This window comes from Oreochromis aureus, linkage group 11 (assembly GCF_013358895.1).
Source record: "Oreochromis aureus strain Israel breed Guangdong linkage group 11, ZZ_aureus, whole genome shotgun sequence".
Taxonomy (NCBI): domain Eukaryota; kingdom Metazoa; phylum Chordata; class Actinopteri; order Cichliformes; family Cichlidae; genus Oreochromis; species Oreochromis aureus.
In genome coordinates, this window is record NC_052952.1 from 21,456,015 (window position 1) to 21,479,784 (window position 23,770).

Genomic DNA, 23,770 nt, shown 5'->3' on the forward strand with positions numbered 1-23,770 from the left:
TTGATTATTTGAATCCTCATTATTATATAAAACACAGTAACAGCAGTCAGCCTACATAGATGGACTGAAGGGCCGTTCTTTCTTATGCTTTAATGTTATCTCCAATATTAAAACAGCTTGTCTATCTTACTGGCTTTCAGACTCATGGTGCCTTGTCAGACTGCTTTCTCTGAATGTTTCTAGATTAGGTGGTGTACCCAAGGAATGTTTGCACCTCAGTAAAACTTCTTCTCAGATGAATTTCTATTAAATCTACCAGGCTGACATAGAGCGTTTGCAAAGGATTGTACACCCAAAACATATGGTCAGGTGATAAAATACTCCACTGTAACCACACCAAAACATGAAAATGTATCAATAAAAACATCCGGTAATCTCACCTGACAGGTTTCTTTATGAACACTTTAAAGTTTAATTTAAAAATAGAAATTTAAATTTAAAAGTAGAATAAGAATAGTAAAAAATTTTAAGCAGCAGCTTTTTAAAAAGCCTTTTGGGAGGTCCCGATCCTGCGTTTCTGAACTACTGTGCAGCCCTAGGTGGGGAATAAGGTGCATTTATGTAGCGCGTAACGTGTTATTCTGGTAGCACGACCGCAGCACAAGCACAGATTTAAGGTTGGAGGAGGGGGGGTATGGGTGGGCTCGCAGAGTTCACCACAAAAATATATATAGACTTCCTCCACCTTCACTACAAAACCCACCGACACACACTCCGGGAGCTACAGCAGACAAGGACAAGACTGAAGCTTTGAAAGAGCGAGGTGATTCCCATAACCACTTCAAACACGAGGCGCAGGTTTATACGTAAGTCTTGAAAGTTCAGTAGGGAAATGAGGCTGCTCTTTAGCGTCTGTGGCTGTGTCACACACACAAACACACACATACACACACAAAGAAAAAATATACCCCACTGTTCTTTCTCTGGAAAAAAAAAATCATAAATGAGTTGCTGTGTTTTGCACTTCAGCAGATTATAGCTTATACTTCCTTTTTTCTCCTCTCTCTTAACTGATTCACCGATTCACCAAAAGTCATTTTTTAAAAAGTCCCTTTAACAGTTGCCCTTTGTAGACACCACATTGGATGTGACACATCCTCTATACGAGTTTCATTTATCATATTCGTTTCCGTTTAACTTGAATCATCGATCAGCATCTGCCCTTGACTTTAATTGGAGTTGGTACCCTTTCTCTTGGCTGACTTCCACTGCTCCATCCCCTTGGTCACCTCTACTTGACTTTTCGGGAATATTGCTGAGTCACGCGGAGGGCGAGGGGGGCGATGTTTCGACTCAAAATACCTGCGCCTGTGACAAGTAACCTGCGCAAACGGGCAGATATCCTTCAATCCGCTTTCAGCGCCCACTTTGCTCTGCTCACCTTTGCGCGGTGATGCCCAGAGGAGAGAGGGGGAGGAGCGGGGTCTCCAAACCTGCCCACCTTTCTCCTCCCTCCGCCGCTGACAGCTCGACAGACACCGCTGCTGGCCTATCGCGCCAGAGCCGGACCCCTCTCTTGTCCTTTCTCTCCCTCCCCCTGTGCCCTGCCCACCCCGGCGGTCTCCTCTCCAGCCCTGCCAGAGCCAATCCGCGACTGGGTGTAAGTAGGGCAAGCCGCTTCCTGGTTCTCAGAAAGGAGGAGCTGGGAGTCGGAGTGGGCCAGCGGAGGCAGAAGACAGGGGGTCAGAGCAACCCAGAGAGCCGGCGGTCTGCAGAGAGAAGAGGAGAAAGGAGCTGCGAGAGGGAGGGGGAAAAAAACGCCGACGCACAATTTGGCGAGTAAGAAAACCTCGCAGGTGTCGAGCTGAGGACGACAGGAGCGGTGAACCCCCCCGCCTTCAGGCGAAGAAGAAGCGAGAGCTGGGAGCATAAAAAAAAAGAAATATACGAAGTAGAAGAAGTCGGCAGGGTGGGACGGAGTAATCCAGGAAGTGTGGAGGCCGGTCAGGTGGGAGGCGACGAGCCAGGACAGGTGACACACCGGCACTCAGGTAACTATTCACCTGTCTGCCCTCGAAATGTCAGTAAACTAGAGCAATCCTGTAAAGTAAATGTTGTTTTTAGGGGGCATGGTTTGTTTGTTTTGTTTTGTTTTTTCTGCCGTGACAGCACCGGCTTGCCTCGGGCGCTTTCGTCCCTCCTCCCTCCTTCCCGGTTTCTGATCAGGGTCACGGGAGGACTGAACACGTCACGGCTACTCAGTAACTCCCGTCGACATTTATTAAGAGCGTTTCGGTTTACTTTTAGAAGCGCACAGAGCCACACATGCTCTCACGGTTCTTCTGTTTTTTTGCGGGTGGGCGAAGCAGGTGCTGCAGCCGCTGTTTGTTACGTGCGTCTGCGCGCGGCGGCGGCCAGGTGAGCGACACGGAGCGGGGTCGGCGGGTACATTTCTGGAGACTGGGCTGCTAATTATAGCCGAGAACACCGGCTGACATCCAAAACCTATAACCTGTTCTCACGCACATCACCTGCCTCCCTGCGCCACTCACGGGCACGCGGTGCTGTGGATCTGCTGGATTTAGTCTCTTGCGCCTAAACGAGCCACCCTCAGTGGTCTGTTAATCATCATTATCATCATCATCATCATCATCATCCCCATGGCGCACCCAGTGTTTTATTTTAATCCTGTCACAATCCTGTGTTACAAAGGCTGTAATGTTAGGTTAAGGCTTCAGCCTGCATCATGGGTGGGGAGGGTTGTCATACCAGTGGGCTTCTGTGTGTGTGTGTTGTTGAAGAGGTAACCGTGTTGCTGACTTGCCCCTCTGACAGACCGGCCTAACAAGCTCAACTGGCTTGGGTTTGGTTTCCCTGTGCTGTGAGCAGCTTGTTTGGTTAAATCTTTAGGCGCCCTTGCAGGCAGTTAAAGCCCCGTGAAGCTCCCAGGCTCAGGTGTTACTGAAGCCTTCTTTATTTTCTTCCTTCTGTCTCACCTCTGTGTCTCTGAGGGGTGAGAGTGGGTGGCTGTGAAACCAGGGAAGGAAGGTAGCAAAAAGACAAGAAGGAGACCTTAAAAGACAGCCTGGGTACTTTCTGTTTTCTTTTAGTGTGTGTGTGTGTGTGTGTGTGTGTGTGTTGTGTTCTCTGTGAACCGGTTACCACCATCATGTGATGGGGCATTTCTAACACTTACACTGGGTTGGCGCCACACATAGAAGAGCCATCAGGGTTTTGAAATAATTTCTTAAAGCCAGCTCTGTTTGCCCTAACTTTGTCTGCAACATAATTAGACATCTGTGTTTTACCCCACCACCACCACCCTTATTCCTGGTGTCCTAACATGACCTCCATCTTGGCCTGCTGTCTGCACGCCTGCTTTTTGTAGCCTTGGATATTTCATCATCATGTTTAGTCTGAATCTGCAGAAACATGAATACTTACTGTCCTTCAGTTAGAGAGCTGGGGACATTAAAAAAAAGAAGCCCTCATTACTTGTACATGGTATGTTGCTAATCATGTTCATCTAAAAGATGTGTGTGTGTGTGTGTGTGTGTGTGTGTGTGTGTGTGTGTGTGTGTGTGTGTGTAGGGGTGTGTATTTGTGTGTGGGCTTTCCCAACCCTACTTACAGTTGGAGAACTTCTTTTCCGAAGAAGTCAAAGTAGGAAGCAGTTGGTTTCTGTCGGTGCATTTTTCTTTTTCTGTTCTTCTACAAGAACTCCCCACTCCCCTCCAAATTACATCTGGTGCATCATATGATAACTTGTGGGTGTGCAAATGTGTGTGTGTGTGTCTGTGCTTATCCACATGCAACGTAGCTAACCCAACATATCTGACAAAACAAAAACGAAACGGGCGTCGTTTAGTTAGTCAGCACCTTGTGTTTTTCTTTATCAGTTGATCACATCTCCTCTCTTTGTTCGCGCACCCTTTAGTTAAAGGTAACAATCAAATTAAAGCTCCAGGCATTGTGTTCTTTGACATTATTGGGCAAAAATCAATAACAGCTCTCTCACACTGTAATTCAAGTGCTCTGAGAGAAAGTGCTACGCTCCTGCACCTCCTCGGGACTTCATTTTCAGCCTTTGGAAAATCTAAAGTATGACAGGAAACCAGTCACAGGTATTTTATAAACCAGATCAAAAGAGTAGCACAGAGCAGTATTAAAAAAAGTGAAACTTAGACACCGCTTTGGTTTAAAGAAGAAGTTTAAATTTTGTGTGAAGCCAACAATCACTGTACACTCATTTTTCTAGTCCATAACAACTGTACGTTTGGAGGAAGGGGTGTATAGCAGAGAGAGAGGACAGCTGGTTTGTGCGTTTTCTTTTCTTTTCTTTTCTTTTCTTTTCTTTTCTTTTCTTTTTTTTTTTTTTTACTGCATCTTTCAATTTTAAAATTCAAGCATTAAAGCCTCTTTCTTTTTCTTTTTCAGGTGTATGACATCTGCAAACCTCTGAGCAAAGAACCAAAGAGTAGGGGGTCGTGCAAAGGAGAAAGAACAGAAAGCAAGAACCCATCTTCTCCTGGGTTTATGGACTGGAGGTAGGAAGCTCGCACCTTTTTATAATATGACTTACACTGTAAACACGTGTACACTCAGGAAGAGACTAGCACTTATGTAGCAACCTGAGACCACAAAATGTCAATAGATTTCAGGCGGGTGAAATAATCAGTAGCAACACAAAGTGGGCAGGTACAGAATTATCCTAATCTCAGCTTTAAGGTGAGCAATTGAAGCAATTACCAATAGGTGTGAAAAATACTGTTGACTGGCATGTGGGACATAACCTACTCAAGCAGGGTACGGAAAGTCCAGCGGCAGCTGTCGTCTGCAGAGCAACGGCAGACGAGCAAAGCTGAGGCTTTAGTCTGCGTATCACTCACTCGCTCCGTTTTCCCGACACTTATGCTGTCAGGCAGCCGTGCGTTGCCGTGTAATGGGAAAACGATTATCTTGAAATGTTGTTGTGTCATCCAAGCATATTTGAAAGCCAACGTCTTAACGCCTGTTTCGAATGGCCACCCTCAGCAATGGAGAAGAAATTGTGCGTCAAGGAGTAGACGGAAATGAACAGTACAAGTGGAGATAACACTTGCAGGACATAAGTTGTGTGTGTGGTGTTGAGTCACAAAAGCAATTGTGTGAAGAGTGTGAAAGGAGCTTGCGTCAGTGCCTATAAGGTCACCTCAGGAACTGATTTTCCTGTGACTTCAGAATGCAGGTCTCTCCTAATATTATTTAAAACTTGTGAATACACGGTGTTACCCTGCTAGACTTTTTAAAAAACCCCATGTTGATGGTATATGTTACAGTTATATTAATTAGCTCCCCTGCAAGCTCATAGATGAATTAGACAGTGACATTAAATCGACATGGTGTCGCTTTAGCAGTGTTTCTTATCCTGCAGCTTCCTAAAAAGTAATAATGTAATTCTGAACATATTATATGCTATTACACAGAATTAATTTAATAAATATATATTTATTTAAAATGGATTTTGCTATTTAATCGCTACCAAAATGTCATATTATCAGTGCCGCTTATGAAACAAGTTCAGTCACTCTCTAAATGGCTGTAAATATTCGGCTCCATTTGCACTCATTTACCACGCTGAGTAATACATACATGACTAATTTGTGCGATATCAGCCAAACATATGAGCTTTACTAAATCAAACATGTTGTGTGTGTGTGTTTGTGTGTGTGTGTGGGGTATCCTCTGGAAACACTGGTCTTGGTGGGCTGGGAGCAGCATCGTGAAAGCATCCGTGTCCTTGGAATAAATATGAGCTGAATAAAGTGGTCAAACAGTTAAATATTTTATAGGCAACCTGGAAGTTAACTCCACTGTGGTTTGTTGGCTGCAGATGCTCTACTGGCTTTTAAAGATGGCTCAGGAATAATGCCAAAAATAAACCCTCATGTTTTTAAACCAGGCTGATGATATTTATAAGTTTTTGTTGTTGGGAAATAAGCACAAAGGAGCTTTTGAGGAGCTTTAAGGACATCATAACAGTAATGTTAGACATAATCACATAGCAGAGGACGCAGTCTTCGAGGATTAGCGGCTCCTTCAGCTTCAGGCAACAATATGCTGGCTAATTTAAAAACATGCAATTAAAATGGAACGAGAGAGATGAATCTTACTCATTCATTTTTTTTCTAAAGCTAAATTGTGATTCCAGTTGTGATCGTGAAATTGAGATTAGCAAACAAACCATGTAATGAATGGATATTTTTGATATGCCTTCTGCCAGCGAAAGGTCAGATCCACCTACTGAGATAGCTGAACTCTAAAATAAAGGTCTTATGACCGGATTACTGATGCTGATTAGTATTTAAATGAAGATACTAGAGTTTCCTGTCAATGTCAGCAAGATGCCACAAACCTACCAACATTTGTGCTGTATGAAGTGCAGTTCCAGCCACGCTCGGTGCATATTTACCTCTGTTTCACATAATCCAGATAACGCTGGTGTTTAAATCACACTGAATTTTACCTTTAAAACAGCTGCAGCTGTCAACTTTCCCTTCCTCTTAACTGTCATAGGAAGTAAAATGTATATTAATAAAATGCATGATGTATTGTTTACATGTTATATGTTTAGTCAAAAAGAGAACACTTCTCTTTGAAGGAAGCTGGAGCATGAAAAAGCCTATATGTTATGTATAGTTATCTGGACTGAAGGTTAATTTTAATTTGGTTTGAATTTGTTTATGACTTTATCATGTGATTGTGTGTGTGTGTGTGTGTGTGTGTGTGTGTGTGTGTGTGTGTGTGGTGGGCAAGTTGGTGTGACAATTCATGTGACCACTGCTTTGCTAGAGTATGACTGGTGACTACCATGTGTCCGTGAAAGGGTGGGTATAAAGGGAAGTGACATTGAGTGGTCTGTCAGGCGAGGAAGAGAGTCACAGACACACACACACACTCTGATACATGCATGCACACAGTTCTGGGAAATGCTTTAATTAGGGCATGTGAGCCCATATAAATTCCCCCTATTCAGACATGGGTCTTTCAGTTTCATATGAACCGACTGAGTGGGAGGAAGGTGGGGGGGGAGAGAGAGAGAGAGAGAGAGAACGGGGGATGGAGGATGGAGTTGAAAGAACTCGAGGTTTCTTTTTTAGCCCCAGATATCTGAAGGTGTCTCACCCTCTTCCTTGTGTCTCCTTTGTTCTCATCCAGCATCACTCTGACACCTTCAGTAGTGCCCTGCACTCTGACTTGTGTGTGTGTGTGTGTGTGTGTGTGTGTGTGTGTGTGTGTGTGTGTGTGTGTGTGTGTGTGTGTGTGAAAGATCACAATGTCTTCATCCAGCGGTTTATTGTCATGATATCCTTAAATAAATCCAATACTGTAACTGCGCTAATCAGACTGTGCCCGGAAGTTTCCTCTATTTAAACATACATGGTTTTAGACAAGTTGCGCATTTTCACCATATATGGCGGTTGTTTCTCCACTTTAAAGCCATAATGACACAGGGGTGACTGCATGGTGTCCGTAATCCAGTCTGCAGCGACTACAGTTGAGTCTTGCCCCCACTCGATCTGTGTCAATAGAGGAAGTTATGTATCTGCCATTTCCTCTTTTCAGTCATGAGTTTCTGTAGCATTTGACAGCCCTCCCTTGCTCTCGACCACCAGCTTCACAGCCCACGCCACCCTAGTGTTAACCAAGCAGCAGGTGGCCGTGACTCTTCTTCTTCTTCTTGTAACGAGTTAAAGAGAAAAAGGGGGGCCTGAGGGAAAAAACAAAAGCTACAGACTGAAGGAGTGATCGTGATTCAGCTCTTCTAGTAACAGTGCAATTGTTTCTGTACACATTGAGCGGGCGGTTATCATAAATAGGTACAATGAGACAACACTTCAGGGAAAGTGAGAATAAACACCCAAACATGCGCAGGCAAAGGGAGTCATTGCAGCTGAAACTGACCCCTTTCATGTGCGGCGCTCAGAGGGGAACTCCAGCTGCAAATGGAGGCGTTCATTCCAAAAGGCTGCACATCATCATCCCTTCTGGAAAAAATCTAATCTAATTTTTGTAGTTTTTGTTTAAAATGTGAATTGCATTGTTTTTATTTTAAATGCAATTTAAAATAGAAGTATTTGTGGACCACAAAGTTTTGCTGAGATGTTCGTCCATCGTTCAGGCTGCATTGGCTTCACTAACTGATCATTTGATCATCAGTTAAAGTTCAGGTTTCTTGTTTTCTCTCTTTTTTTTTTCTCTTCTTCTTCTTGCATGGTTTCTCATACCACAGCAGTGGGTGTTGCAGTTGTACACCAGTCAGCTAAACGGTAAAGCCCTCCCTGATGCTGGGCTGAGGTTCTGATAATATTTCATGGATTGTAGTTACAGTAAACATAAGCGGCCTCCTCCTCTTCCCATACAGCTGAGCCAATTTGTCAGGAAAGTGACACATTGTTCGGTCATATCCTCTGGTCGTCTTTCTTTCTTTTCATTTCTACCAGTCTGGCAGCTTTCACCTGTTTTTTGTTTTTTTAATTTTTTTTTTTTTTTGCCTAATCTTCCCCTGAGCCGTTTCTCGATCTTTTCTCATGTATTTGTCTTTCATTTATCTCTCCATCTGTTCTAGTGGTCGACCTTTTTTTTTTATAGAGCACAGGAAGAGGAAATTGATCAGGATCAGTTAGTTTTTGCAACATTTCTCTCTGTGAGGATGTGTGTGTGTGTGTGTGTGTGTGTGTGTGTCCAGCCCTTTTGCAATATCTTCCTCTTAAGTGGGAGTTCATTTGTGCAGGAGAACAGCAGCTGTTAAGACCCTCCCACTGTTTAGACAACTTTAATGTAATGGACCCACAATTACACACATGCCTGGTAACAATATTGAGTACTAATCTAGGTTTTTCAGTCGATTCCAGCATCCTTAAGTGAGCATTTCACTTAAAAGTACTGCAAGAATATCTTGCTGAATACTTTCACGTAACATTTTGCCCCATCTACTGATTGCCATCTCCAAAACCACCTCACCTGCTCCACCTACCACTGCTGTTACTACATTCTCAAGCACCCACAGGAACACACACCAACAAATTTTTAAAAAAATGTAAGCGTAAACTTTTTTAAGTAAAGCTTGGAGTTTTTGGCTCAGGTCTACAGTAATTTCTGCATCACAGGTGGTGGTGGGGTCGTGTTTGACTGCATTAGGTTGATCACATGGTGAAATCTCCCCAGCAGTCTTATGAATATAATTTTATATCCTGCACAGCAAGGCTGAAAGCTTCAGTCGGACATTATATTATAAGCGGCTCCATGAGGAGTATCGAGCAGGACAAGTTAGTTTTCATTCAGCTCGAGGAGAGAACTGGAGATGTCGAGTATAATGTGCAGGGAGACTGACAGGAATTCAGATGTTAAATGTGTGAGTATTACACATAAAGAACTCATAAGGATATTTTTATTATACGTCTACCAAACTGTGAATTGGTTTTTTGTCTTTTCTTCTTTTTTTCTGGCCAATTATTTACCCTAAAAAAATGCAACATGGAGTGAGCTTGTGTAACTCTACAAAATACTACTTTTTTTTTTTATTACTCTTCTTATTATCAACACATGTACAAACATGTTATTTCTATAATTTTCATAGTACATATATTATATATGTACTTGCTTTTCAAAGCCATGACCAGTTATTGAAACTGATTTACATTGTTACCTTTATATTATAAACTAATAACCTGTTGACAAACATCCTCTTATACACCTGTGTGTAGAGAAAATAAAAAAATTAGGAAAATGATTATAGATGTATTTTAAATATGTGTGTGTATCATTGTAGTATATTGCATATGTATTGAAAAAGTGTATTTAAATATTTTGTTGTATTGTTTCTGGATTCATATTTTTGCCACTTTTTCTTTTTTTAGTTTAAAATTTAATCAGCAGGGGGACATTAATCTATTTGCAAATAAAACGTATTTATTTTATAATACAGGTTTTTTAGCCCCGATTACGTTGCAGTATCGCACTAGCGTCGATTGAAAGTATGACTGAAAAGTGACTTCCTAGTTGCTAATGAACTCTTCTCCTGTACCTAATTTAAATATTCTCTCAGGTAATGTAATGTAAAAAATTAACATAACATATATATATAAATATATATTTGTACACTTTTTTTGTTAAACTCTCCATGTGATTTCTCATCTAAAACTGACTGTGAGGATGTCGGGTTGATTTCTGACCACAGTTACTGCACCGGGTGCAGTACGCCTACACAGTTCATTTGCTCTACCTGATTGGCATGTTTTAACACTCCTGCTAACTGAAGGCAAGCATACATTTCTGTATGTCTGACGTTTTTGCACTTTCGTGGATTCTTTTTTTCACATGCAATCGCATGTTGTCGTTCTCTCAGTGGAAACATTCCTTAACTTCATCAGCTCAATTCGGCTCATCAGATATAAGAAAACACACACACACTCAATAAGATAACATTTCCTGCTTTTGCCTATTAATTGACGCAGGGTGCGGCATTTAATTCGCCCACACACACCTTGATGTTTCAGCGTACACGCACAGCTGTGGAGTTCTGGGGCTAGAAACTGCTGACCAGATAAGGAGCTAAAAGAGGGGGAGAGCAGAGTGTGAAACCACTCTGTCAGCATGCCTTCTTTCTCTCTCACACATCTGTGCATTTTCTCCATCTTAGGGTGAAACTCCCTTCTGGTGATGCTAATGATAGAGGTGGCTGCTACCCTCAGACATCTGCACACACACGCAAACGCATACACCTGCAAGGACTCGGCGACTTCCTGTGGCTGCGTGCATGTGTTCACCTCTTGCTCTATCGCTCTGTTTACCTCCCAGTCTTCATGTCATGGCTCCTCTCCCTTCTCTTTTTCTGTCTCCCCCCCCCCTTTCCTCCCCCTTCCTCCCCTCCACCTTCCTCCCCTCCACCCCTTGTAACTTAACTCTCTCTACTCTTGTTTCATGTCTCTTCGCTAACACAGATTGTTCGAGGCTGGGACTAGATTTTCCTGTCTTAACCTCCTCTCTGCTTTATCTTTCAGAGTATCTCAACACCCACTCCCCATTCACTCACTCACTCACTCACTCACACACTCTCATGTGTTTCTCCTCCCCCATACCCTCCTTACACTTGTTTGATTTCTAAGAACATGTGTGTTTTTAGAAAACATACCTCCCTCATGTTCCTTTTTTTAACTTTTGTTGCCTCTTCTCAAATCTCAGACCGTTTTCCTTCCAACCTCAGATTGATTTTTCCTTTCCTTCTCCTTCTTTAACTGGGGCAAACAAACAGAAGAATTCAACTTGAGGCTGATTTCGGGCAAAGAAAATAAGCACAAAAATGTTTTTTGTTATTTTGTTTTGTTTTTTTACAGAAATAAATTGACACTGCTTTAGAAAATGATTCAGAATGGGGGAAAAAAAACATGTAAAGTTAAAGTTAAAGTACTTTAAACCGATCTTTAAACTAATCATAACCAAATCGTATCTTCCAATGTTCTGTGTATTCTTTAAATCTTACTACACTTTTAGTTCACTTTTACAGTTTTATTACACATTAAAAAAATGTTTGAAAGTCTTAGAGGCATCCCCTCACTTCCTTCTCCTCCAGATATCAAATAGACGCTTCCATAAAATTACATTAAACTATACAAACATAATGGCTAGCACAAATCCTGTTTCCTAAGTTACAACAAATAATATTTTCAAAATAAAACCATGACTTTCTAGTAGTTATTCCTCAAAAGCCAACCATTTTGTCCCTTGCACACTGTAATGTCATTCTTTAAATGTTTTCAGTATAGAGCCTTTGGATGCATAACTCTCATGTGGTAAAGGGAAACACAAAAGCCTTTTATTCCCATAGATGTCAGGTTAGAAGCTGGTGGATATTACACAATGTATATGTGCAGCCAAATGTCTTGCCCCATGTGCTGATAAGCTGATAATCCTCCAGCAGATTCACACCGGCGTTCAGGTCTGGCATGCAAACCGGCTGCTGTTGTAGCTCGCAGTGGTGTTGTGGTGTGGGAGGGCGAGGGGATAAGGGCCTTCGCTCTGCCAACCAAATGAATAATGTAATGTGTTCTTGGAACTAAGACCACAGCGTGCGCATGCGTCACACTTTATACACACACACACACACACACACACACACACACACACACACACACACACACACACACACACACACACACACACACACACCATAACGCCCCAGTTACAGTAAGGACAGAGGAGGGCTTGGTTGCAGGGGCACTCTTAAATAAAGAAAGAACAAACTCTGCTGAGTAATATCAACTCAGAGGACTTCTCTTTTTTTCTTTCTCTTTTTTTTTTTTTTTCTAAATTCCTCTTCAGTTATTGCAGGGTGCAATCGTTGTAATTATCATGATGGTGTCTCAAGTCTTGTCTTTGACAAATTCAAATGGCGATTCAAATTCACCCCCCTCGCTGCGTCTGTTTTTATATCTCCTGGTGGGATGCAAATGTTCAGTCCGGAGGGAACTGCTGGGACACAGAGCAGGTGGAGTTTGTGTTTTATCTCCCAGCAGGGACGTGCTGCTTTACTAGAAGACCTGCCTGTGTCCGTTTAGTTTTGCTTTTTATGCAGTTTTAGACACAGCCGTCACTACAAATGTAGTGCCTTTGAGAGCGCTTAACCTGGCTGAAAGCAGCGGTTCTGGTTTGGCAGACATTATGTGTGTATACTCTCATCTCTTCTCATCCCCCCCACATTTCCTCCTCCCCCTACTCTTTCTCAGCGAAGGTGTACCAGTACCACATTCAAGTCATTACCCCCAAAAAAGTGAGGTGTAAAAAAAGGTTGAAATCTTTCTAAACCCTTTAAATCAGTCTGTCAAACAGAGGAGAGACTTGGTGTGAGCCGGACGAGGTGTGTGGAGGAGCAACGGTATGAGCTTGAATTTTATTTTTCATGTGTTTGGCTGCTTTGTTGTTGTTTTTTTGTTTTTGTGGCAGAGGTTGTTTAGCATCATGATTTGTTTTGTTGTGGTTTGGATTAACTTTGCGCTAAATACGAGGTTTTATATGAATGAAAACACTTGTACACGTGTTTGTTTCTTAGTCACTGTGTGTCTCTGTAGGAGGAATTTCATTTCATACAGAAACTCCGTCTGTAACGAGGACATTTTATAATAATTTATTCAGAGCCGCTGAAACGCATCTGTGTGCTCCCGTCGAGGCACTGAACAGCACAAACGTTTTGCACATAGCCACGTTCAAAACTGTTGCACAATTTTTCTTAAGCCTTTCTTCCAATTTAGATTCACCTAACGACTTTGTAAAACTCTAAAATCGATCCATAAACTTGTCGGTCTGCTAGCGCGAGTACTGAGAAAGCCATCAGAACACCACAAGTGCTCACATTAACCAACATGGACACACACACACACACACACACACACACACACACACACACACACACACACACACACACACACACACACACACACACACACACACACACACACACACACACACACACACACACACACGAGCAGGCCACTCTGGAAAACATCTGACATCAGAATTCATAAAAGCTTTTCTCCTTCTCCCTCTCTCAGCCACAGTTTTCTGTGAATAGTATAAAGTCATATTTTCCCCCTTAGTGCTGGAGCCTGATATAATTGAGGTGGACTGGGAAAACTTACAGCCTTTAACGGAAAATAGGAGCCATAAAAATAATACCAACAGTTCTAGTTCCAGTTACCACACGCTCTCAGTGTGTGCAGTGGGATTTCACGATATAGACGATGGATAGTATAAGCTGCTTTTATACTGAAGAGTAAATCTTTGTGAGCAGGTTCGGTCAATCCTGCAGCTGTCGTTTTCCTGGCCTCCACACAAACTGCTCTCTCTTTCTGTTGAGCTGGTGGACAGTAACTGTGGATTTAAGTTTCCATTTCCTCTTCAGTAAAAGCAAATCCACGGCAGATCCTCCTCATTTCTTTGATTTCTTTCTTCTTCTTTTTTAAAAATACGTTTCATATAACCTGCAGGTTTTTGACCAGTGGCCTCCCAGTTAGATGGAGACCAAAAAAAATGATTTGAAGTTGGAATCTGTATATTTAAATGAACAAATAGATCTTTGTTGTTAAAAGAGAGGAAGAGTGTGCACATAATGAAAGCAAGGGATGAGGAAACCGTAAAGTTGCAGAGGTGGTAAATTCCTCCACCGTCGACAAAGAGTAGGAGGTGAGAACAAAAAAACTAAGAAAGAGATGAGATGCAATTGTTGGAAAGATAACATCCGTCGCATTAAATGTACAGAAAATAAACACAATCCAAAATTCCATGAGTTAAAAAAACTTGACTTCTATCTACTTTGCATGCTCACTTTATTTGTGTGTTTTGGCGAGAGTAAGAGAGACATTCGAAGACACACCTAAAGGCAAACAGTCCTATCACTTATTTGACTTTTAAGGTAACAAGTCCTGTTTAACATGAATAAACTAAGAGTGACAGTTATTAAGAGTTAGACTAATAACTGAGCACTCACTTGGAAGCTTTCAAGTGCATGACAATATGTGTTTGTGGTATCAGCCTGTGGGCTGGTTTAACATTAGTTACAATGTGTTGCAAGATTCAGCAACTTATGCAGACATGTCCTTCGTAAGCGGCAAAAACAACCAGAAACAAAGTGACAAGGAACGAGAAGGGGGGGAGACACCAAGAGTGTGTAGTTTGTGGCTGTGCATGTCATAATGTGTCAGTATTAAGTGACTCACAGGCAGACAGAAAATTGATGGGAATCGTTGAAACTTCTATGCAATCTTATTATTTTCCGAATACGTCTTTGTTCTGAGGAATATGCCTAAAATAACAAGCTTGAACCACCAACCTCCCATGATGCTCTTTTTTTTTTCTCTCTCTCTGTCTCTCTCTCTCTTTCTCTCTCCCCTGTGCCGGAAATTTAATGTGCACCGTTGTTTGCTCCTACCAAAACCCCTTTGTTTCTCGCTTTTCTGCAGGGCTTCAATTTCTGTTTTTTGGGTTCGAGTGACTTTTCGCTTTCTGAGAAGCATTTCCAAATATTACACCGTGTGCTCTGTGTTTTTAAAAATAAAGAATCTGATTTTAATGGAGTGATTACCAGTGATGGAGCTGTTTGAATACAATTTTCTGCTCCAGTATCCTATCTGCTTAGTTTCCACTGTTTTTTTTTTTTTTTTTTTTTTTTTCTCCTTTTCATTATCTGTACGATGATGGCCTAAAACATTTTTTTTAACATCATTTTACAAATTCAGAATTGTCTGTAAAATGTTAGGAAACGGTGAAAATGGATGTTGCAAAAAGGGACATCTTTATGCTTTCTTTGTCCAGCACATGCTCTAAAAGTCAAACGTATTCAGTTTGCAGGAATCTAAGACGAGGAAAAGCGGCTAATCCTCATTTGTAATAATCTGAAAATGTCTGACATCCCAAGTCTGAGAAATGTGAGTTTAAAAGAAAAAGTTAGGTGTCCAAAAAAACAAAAAACAAAATTGAAAAGGCCGTCTGAACGTCTTCACTCTTCTATATCAGCAGTTGGCCCTACATGTCGTCCTTGATGCCTCAAGTTCAGCGAGATAATTCTTTGTACAAGTGCGTTGGCTTCAGAAATATTAGTAAATATTTGTAACAGAGTCTTTGGTGGTATTTTGTGACAAGTACCCAGTGACGTTCAACACGCCTAAGTTTCAAAGGAAGAGCACTTTGCACCAGTTTGTCTCAGTGGTGCAATGTGATATGGTTTAACTCTCATATTGCACCTACCTGACTGTTTTAATATGACTCACAATGCCAATATGATTTTGGTTCTTACACGGTTGTTCGTTTTTTGCGTTCTTTGATTTTACCAAAAAAGACATTTTCCTTCTATTTTTTTTACATTTCACATGGTTTTTGGTTGCATGTGCTTATTTCCTTCCTGCGAAAGTAGTTGTACTAATGTGCATGGTCTGAAGCCGGATGGGTATTAATGCACAGCAACCGCAGCGATGCCATAACCTTAGCCGCGTTGCGATCCACGTACCTGTTGGCCTCGTACTTGTGAACAGGGAGGGGACGGCAGGAAGATTATGTTTATCGGAAAGTGTTCGGAAAATGGGCCGTTGGGTTTTGGAGAGAGGGGGCGCGTAGGCGACTTGGGGGGGAGGGGTATCTCTCAATCTGTCTTCGTCACCCTGCACCCTCTTTTGGTACGACAGGAAGGAGAGTGAGTGACAGAATGTGCGAACGAGGTAGACATCCCCAAGGATGAACGCTTAACCCCGACTTCTGACAAAGAGATCAGACCTTTTAAGTTGTCTGCACATCTAAAGGAAGGAGGAAATAGGAAAAAAAAGAGTGGTTTTGAGAGGGAGAGAGAACGAGCGAGGAGGAAAGTGAAGGAGAAGACTTGCGAAGAGCGAAAAGATGGAAGCCGTGAGACAGCCGCTGCCTCGTCTCCAGCTGACGGTCCCCATGCCCATAAAGAAAGGGAAGGTAGGATTAACATTTACGACCTCTGGGTGGGTTCGTCCTCTCACCTTCGCACGAGAAAGAGACGGTTTGAGAAATCAAAAGGACCACAAAGTTTGCAGAAAGGTACCGGCAGGTTCTTGATAGGCATTTCATTAATTGCCTTTACTTTTCTTTTCTTTTCTCGTTGTTGAATGGGTGGGGTGCATTTCTGCGTGACTTAAATAGCCTGTCGTTAAGATCATCACATAACAGGTTAAATCTAACAATGGTGGGTGGGGGGAGCCACAGATTGGCACGCTATGTGTGCAAGTGCTCATGTGTACTCTGTGTGTGTGTGTGTGTGTGTGTGTGCCTGTGTGCTCTTGTGCATGCACGTGTGTGTTTAATAGGGTGTGTTTTGGAGCAGGTTAGTCAGGTGGATGTACTGTTGTTGAGCAGAGCCCTCTGGGCACCGTGTGAACACTGTTATTGGATGGCCAGGGGGCTGCCAGTTGCTATGGGAGGGAGATGAAGGGCAGGGAGGGGGAATCTGGAGGGTGAGTTGTTTGTGGAAAATCTGGTCTGCTCAGGTGTGTGAACAGATATTGTCGACCAGGTACAGTGTGGACAGGGTGAGGTGCGAGCTTAGGGATCCAAAGAAGGGAGTTGTTGGGTCTTATTACTGTCACATCTCACAAAGGGAAATAAAGAAAGTCATTGTCCTTGCTTGACGTTCATTACGGGATTTTACGTTCAACCCACCGCTCATACTTCTTGTCGAAAAACTGGTTTCTAAAATATCCTCGTGCCACTTTTAAAAGAAAAAATACAAAGACTGTGTTATGAGAGTCACCGATGGACCTGTTGCAACTCAAAAAATTTGTATTTGACGTCAGATTATTTTCGTCTTTATTAAAGCTTATAATTCTCTTACTGTTTTTTTTTTTCCCTTCCTCATTCTTTCACTGGTACTCCCCCTTTCACCCACTCTAGCCTGTCACTTCCTCCCTTGCTTGGGTTTTTTCCTTCTCTCTCTCTTCCATCAGCCCCTCTCTACCTGGTATTTTATTTCAATCAGCTAATGCCATAAGGGTTTCACACGAATTAACCTACTGCCCTCTAGTTACGACGCCTACAGCACATTACATAACCTTGTGTCCTTTCCTCATCTTCACTGTCCTTTTTGTTTTATATTTCCACCGTGTCACACATGATTTTTTTTTTTTTCTGCTTCCTCTTGATTTTTGTATTTCACTTAGCTCTCATTTGGTTGCCTTCATTTGAACTTTTTCTCAAATGCCCCAACCTCTCGACATCCAACAAAAATCACCACCTCCTGATTTAGTAACCTGGATCAAAAGCACAGGGAGAGTGAGGCGAGGAGGATCATGAGGCAGAGTTGTTGTTGTTGTTGTTGTTGTTGATCTCCATTTAAACTGTACGTCAGGTGAAAGGGGAATCCTAGCATCAGTGACACTTTGAGATTTATTTTTGGGAGATTTAACTATGACTCTGTGAAGGATGGTCTCTTATTTTTAGAAACTACACAGCAGTAACGTGTCTTTCTTTCAAAAAATGAACCTGTAATTTGCTCATCCCTCTGCTTCCGCACATAAATTGAATTACCTTTCTGTCATGTAGGTGGCAATGTTTCCAGGAGAGGACGGGCTGATTGGGATTCCCTTCCCAGAGCACAGCAATGAACTGTTGTCCCACCTCAATGACCAGAGGAGGACAGGGCTCCTGTGTGACCTCACCCTGACTTCCCGCGGGGCACGCTACCCGACGCACCGCTCGGTCATGGCTGCCGTCAGTCTGTACTTCCGCCGACTGTTCGGTACAGAAGAAGCGGGCGGCGAGGGCGGAGGAGGTTTCAGCGTTTGCCAGCTGGACTGTGTGGCACCAGACGCCTTGGACGCCCTGCTGGAGTTCGCCTACACTGCCACTCTGACGATCCCCAGCTCTGGGATGAGAGATGTGCTGCGAGGGGCTCAGCTTCTGGGCATCCAGTGTGTGGCTGACGCCTGCAGAGACATCCTGGGGGAGACGGCAGAGGCAGAGGGGGAGGCAGCAGAGGAGCAGAGAGTTCAGCACACAGCTACTGATAGAATTGTAGGGGGAGAGAGGGTAATAGAGAAGGCCTCCAGAAGAAAAACAGACAGAAAAAAGGTGAAAAAAATTGGGCCATATCACAACATCAACTCCTCACCTTTGAACCCGCCGCCTGCTTCTCCCTTCTCGCATCCTTCACCTGCATCCGACAGCTTTCGCTCTCTGCCTTCTACTCAGCCTCCTAGCCCCGAACACCACGAGCTTCGCCTCACACCTAGCCAGAACGGAGATCCTAAAGAGATTAGAGAACCTGGCAGAGGGGCTACACTAAACGGAGGGCTCCCTTATTGGCTACAAGACCGCCCTCGTATAGCCCACCCACCTCCCATCCCGCCCCTAAATGACAAGCTGTCAGGGGATGAAGAGATTGAGGGTTTGGGCGAAGATGGTATGCTGATGGGAAGCACCTCCATGCCTACCTCTGTAGCTGATCGCAGTGCAGCCCCCTCAGTAGTGGGAGGGGGGAGAAAGAGGAAGTCTCAGACCCCACAGCAATGTCCTGTCTGCCAGAAGATCATCCACGGAGCAGGAAAACTGCCACGACACATGAGGACGCACACTGGAGAGAAACCCTTCCAGTGCAGTGCTTGTGGAGTCCGCTTTACCCGGTACAGAAACTTCTTACTACGATAATCAGAATGTGCTAGGTTGTTGTTAGTTTTTTCATCATATTCTTTTTTAACTCTTTCTACCTCTTCATGATTTTGTCTTCTGCTCTATTTTCATCAGCAATGATAAGTTGAAGATCCACATGAGGAAACACACAGGCGAGCGCCCGTACCCCTGCCCCCACTGCCCTGCCCGGTTTCTGCATTCCTATGACCTCAAAAACCACCTGTCCCTCCACAGTGGGGCGCGGCCCTTCGAGTGCCCGCTTTGTCATAAGGCATTTGCCCGGGAGGACCACCTCCAGCGTCATCGCAAGGGTCACAGCTGCCTGGAGTTACGCACGCGCCGCCCCAGACGTGGGCCTGAGCTGGTGGAGGATGGGAGTGGTGAGGGAGGCAGGAGGGAGCTGTCCAACCATCTGGAGACTATGTCTTTACAGCCCCACTCCTCTACGTTCATCCCCCGCACAGTGCTGGAAGGGGGAAGTGGCTCCGGCGCCGGTCCACCTCTTCTATTTCCAGGTGACATCGAGAGGGAGCACTCTCTCGCCCTTCAGGCTCTGGCCCAGTTTGGGTCTCAGAGGCTGGCCAGCTACCCTGAGCTTTTCCTACGAGGGCTGGACATGCGAGCAGGCAGGGAGGCGGAGGGAGAAGATGCAGGAAGAACCCGCTCGCCAGCTACACAGCGCGACCGGTGGGCCGAGGAAATCGAAGAGGAAATGGGAGACGAGGAGGCAGAAGAAGAGGAATAGTGAAAACAGAACGTCTGTTTGACTGAACAAGTGTGTGTATGCGTGTGTGGTAAAACATCCACAATAAAAAAAATAATAATAATAATAAGATCACTCAGGTGGCTGGACTAATTACCTGCTGCTCACCGATAGAGAGCGCTTAAGAAAACAAATATTAAATGAAAAAATATAATAAAACAAAAATTGTAAAACGGGTTTTCTGCGATATTTTAAATGTTTGTCTTCTGGTTGTTGGCATTTGATTTAATTTGTCTTTTAAAATGTATTTCTTGTTTGCCGTTTAATTTCATTTACTTTAGGTTTGAGCTATTTCTTATGTCTTGATTTTATTTTTGGAAGCTGGTGTGTGTCAGTGTGTGTGTGTGCGCATGTGGTTCCTGGGATGCTTTTTACTATGCAAACTAAAATCCAGGGCTGCGGCATGGAGTGATAGTTTAAGATGTATATTTTAGTTACAAAATAAGTTGATTCAGGTGCACTTCAGGAGTCATATCAGCTGGATCACAACAATGAGTTTGTGTGCCCTGTCCTCTGGTGGTTATCAGTGGAAATGCAGTCTAAATAATTAGACTTTTTCTGTGCATTGAAAGCAATAATCTTACCTTCTTTTTTTGTTGTTAGTTGTAGAGTGAGCTTTGATTTGGTGCATAAACCAAAGATTTTAGGTTTTTCTTAAGAGGAGATGAGAGAGGTGAACTGTAGCCAATGTTGGGTTTGAAGGCAAGATTCTTCCCAACTGTTTTGATAGCCATGAGAAAGAAACCTGCTTCTATATTTGAGTGTTTAAGAGCTGCAGAGCTCTGTGTTAAATGCCTGACCAAAAAGAGACAAAGTCTGGGTCAATGAGTTGATGCTGATAAATGGTAAAGACAATTCTCCCCCCACTCCCGAGAAGCTGTGGACTAAAGTCTTCCAATGCACTCACTCGGGTTCTTTGATCGAAGACGACGAGCCCCCACGCCCTTTCTCTATTTATTTATTTATTGATATTTATTAAGGTTCTTCGGCTCAAACTCTTTTGTAAGACCAAATAGAGGGTTGGACACAGATCTGATCCGCTCCTCATCCAAGCTGCATTACGCTAAAAATCTTTCCTCATGATCTCCATACACCTCAACGCCTTTTTACAGGCAGTGTCTTTGTTTTGGGTTTTTTGTTGTTTTTTTTGGCCATTCATCCTCAAATGCATTCTTTGCACATTTAACCCCATCAGGTTCCATAACACAGGCACATTCCAGAGAGAAGGGAACAGCAGTATCAGGGGTTGAAACCCTCCCTCGTAAACAGACTTTTCAGCACGCTCTTCAGTTGTTAACTCAACATGTATGGTACTGTATCACATGTTGTTGCATAGCAGTTCTTACAGATCGGCCTAAAGGGGGCCGTTGTCTTTTCAGTTCATTCGTTTTTGACCAAAAGCTTTTAATCACACTTTACCTGGAGCAGAACCTTCACGGGGTGTGATGCAACCATCAATTGCTTGAAGTGACAGCGTTTGTGTTTTTATTTTCACTTTCATTGAAATCTGCATTTTCAGAGCCTGCTGTATCAGCCACGCTGATCTGGCCTTGTGTGCACTGTCAGCTCTTTTCCTTGTAGTGAATCCTTTTCTCTGTTTCCAGTTTATTTTGCACTATGAGATTTTGAGGCTTCAAGCTTTTTTTCTTTTTTTTTGTCCGACCTTTAAAATCTTTTCCATTCACTCACTTACTACCATTTAAAAAATTGTGATTCAACTAGAGAATACTTCTTTAAAACCCACATGCTTCCTCCTGTATATTAGTACAGATATTGTCAAATATAATATATACTTCTATATATATTGGGATGAAGTTGCCTTAGTTTTTGGTTTGTTTTTTGTTTTTTTGTGCTGCAACTATTCTCAGGAAATCTTGAGCAATGCACTAAGTGATTAAATAAAATATCGAATGGGAAGAAACTGGTGCTGCAGGGTGATTGACACTCTTCATACTTGTGTAATGCCAGTAGTTTCATATTTGCTTTTATATCAAGTTGTTTGATGTTTAAACCACAGATGAATGAATTAAAATGTAGGTGAATACGAGTAGTGACAGTAAACTACTGGCCTTACTAGAACCAGTCTTACTGGAATGGCAGTATGACGGTTGGTACTGGGCATGAAGGGTGTTGGTACTCCCAGTCGGAGCTTTGTGAATGAATGTGGTTTAACTGATGCCAGCTGTGAAGTGTGAGTTTCTATGTGAGCTGTTTTTTGTTTTCCTGGCTTCGGTGAAGGGACATGGGGTACAGTCTGAGCAGAGACCCCGCTATCAGGGATACATTTTTGTCTTTCGGTTTTTAGTGGACTTTCTCAGAGATATGAATTCATTTTCCCAAGATTTGTTTCAGTTATTGTAAAGAGAATAAATAAAGATATCTAAGCTTGGTGTTTCTGTGTTACTGTTATTTTGTTTTTTACTTTTTTACTATTTGTTTTCCATATCTGCCCCCATCTCACCCCATCCCCAGTATCCTCTTCCTATCACACCAACCTTCTGCATATCCTCCTCCACTACATCCATGAATCTTCTCTGGGCCCTTTTTCTTTTCCTCCTGCCTGGCAGCTCCATATATATAATGTCCTTCCTCTGCACATGTCCAAACCATCTCAGCCTTGCCTCTCTAATTTTGTCTCCAAACTGCTCAACCTGAGCTATCCCGTTGATATACACATTTGTAATCTTGTCCATTCTGGTCACTCCCCCCAAAAAATCAGCATCTTCAACTTAGCCTCCTCAAGCTCTGCCTCCTTAGTGCTACTATCTACAAATCATACGCCAGAGCAGATCTCACGACAATCTTGTAAAGTTTGCCTTTCACTCTTGCTACTATCCTTCACCCCTCACACTCGTATCCACCCACTCCATCCTGCCAGCACTCTCTTCTTCATTTCTCTTGTGCACTGTTTGCTTTTTGATGGCTAACCAGAGGTATATAAACTCATCCACCTTCACTACCTCTATTTCTCACATGTTCACCTTCCACCTCTCATTCACACATGTATTCTATCTCGTTTGTACTGATTTTCATTCATCTTCTCTCCAGAGCATAACAACACCTCTCTGGGATCTCCTACACCTGCTCCCTGCTCTCCCTATAGTTTACAATGTCATCTGCAAACATCATAGTCCACAGAGACTCCTGCCTGACCTTATCTATCAACCTGTCCATCACCACTGCAAACAAGATCCACAAAGACACGGTGCAGCTCCTTCTGACTTTCTCTATGCTTCTGCATCAACACTGTCAAAGCAAACAGCAGTGCTCTTTCTCGGAACGAAGCCATACTGCTGCTCGCTGATCATCACCCTTGCTCTTTAACCTAGCTTGAATAACTAATAGTTTCATGGTACGGCTCATCATCTTTATTCTTCTGTAATTACGACAACTCTCCACATCACCCTAGTTCTTAAAGATCGGTAGCAGTACACTTCTCTACTCGTTAGGCATCCTCCAACTCTCCAAGATTACGTCAAACCGTCCGATTAAAAAGTCTGCTGCTACCTCTACTAAACATCTCCATATCTCTTTTCACTCTTCATCCTCTTCATAGCTGCTCTCACTTCCTCCTTACTAATTCCTCTGCACTTCCTGATTCTCTAACTGCCCTCCATCTGTCCCTCTTCTCTGGGGTTTAAAAACTAGCACATTTTCTAAGTCTGATGCCAAAATCCACGGAGAGTTGAGATCTAGTATACTGCACTATATCTATAATACTAGTGAATTTAAACTTATTTAAAAGGACCCCCCAACATTTAGTAATTAAATAGTTGTGACTGAGCTATGTGGGCAGAAAAAATGGTGCTGCTGTTATTTTTAACATTCTTGTGCTGACACTTCTTGTTAAGTGCCAGTAAGTGATCTGTAATATGAGCTAATCTTGGTGAAATA

At 42.9% G+C, this 23,770-nt stretch overlaps 1 protein-coding gene across 4 annotated transcripts; it reads left to right on the forward strand.

The window, feature by feature from the left end:
• Positions 1-1,434: 1,434 nt before the first annotated feature.
• On the forward strand, positions 1,435-22,266 carry zbtb7b (zinc finger and BTB domain containing 7B). Of its 4 annotated transcripts, none has more exons than XM_031740832.2 (4): positions 1,435-1,991; positions 4,378-4,487; positions 18,028-19,106; positions 19,228-22,266. In XM_031740832.2, the coding sequence occupies exons 3-4, from the start codon at positions 18,034-18,036 to the stop codon at positions 19,856-19,858; spliced, it is 1,704 nt and encodes a 567-aa protein (XP_031596692.1). In that variant the 5' UTR covers positions 1,435-1,991; positions 4,378-4,487; positions 18,028-18,033; the 3' UTR covers positions 19,859-22,266. The 4 variants fall into 4 exon arrangements, with proteins under 4 accessions (XP_031596692.1, XP_031596698.1, XP_039475865.1 ...); XM_031740838.2 differs by lacking the exon at positions 1,435-1,991 and adding an exon at positions 2,272-2,358; XM_039619931.1 differs by lacking the exons at positions 1,435-1,991; positions 4,378-4,487 and adding an exon at positions 12,743-12,853.
• Positions 22,267-23,770: the final 1,504 nt, after the last annotated feature.

Bases quoted from the DNA above. Each gene is read 5' to 3' on its own strand.
- zbtb7b (XM_039619929.1), top strand. From the start codon at position 16,360: ATGGAAGCCGTGAGACAGCCGCTGCCTCGTCTCCAGCTGACGGTCCCC. The intron at 16,429-18,027 runs GTAGGATTAACA...TCTGTCATGTAG, and splicing joins TGCCCATAAAGAAAGGGAAG to GTGGCAATGTTTCCAGGAGA. The intron at 19,107-19,227 runs GTACAGAAACTT...TATTTTCATCAG, and splicing joins TGTGGAGTCCGCTTTACCCG to CAATGATAAGTTGAAGATCC.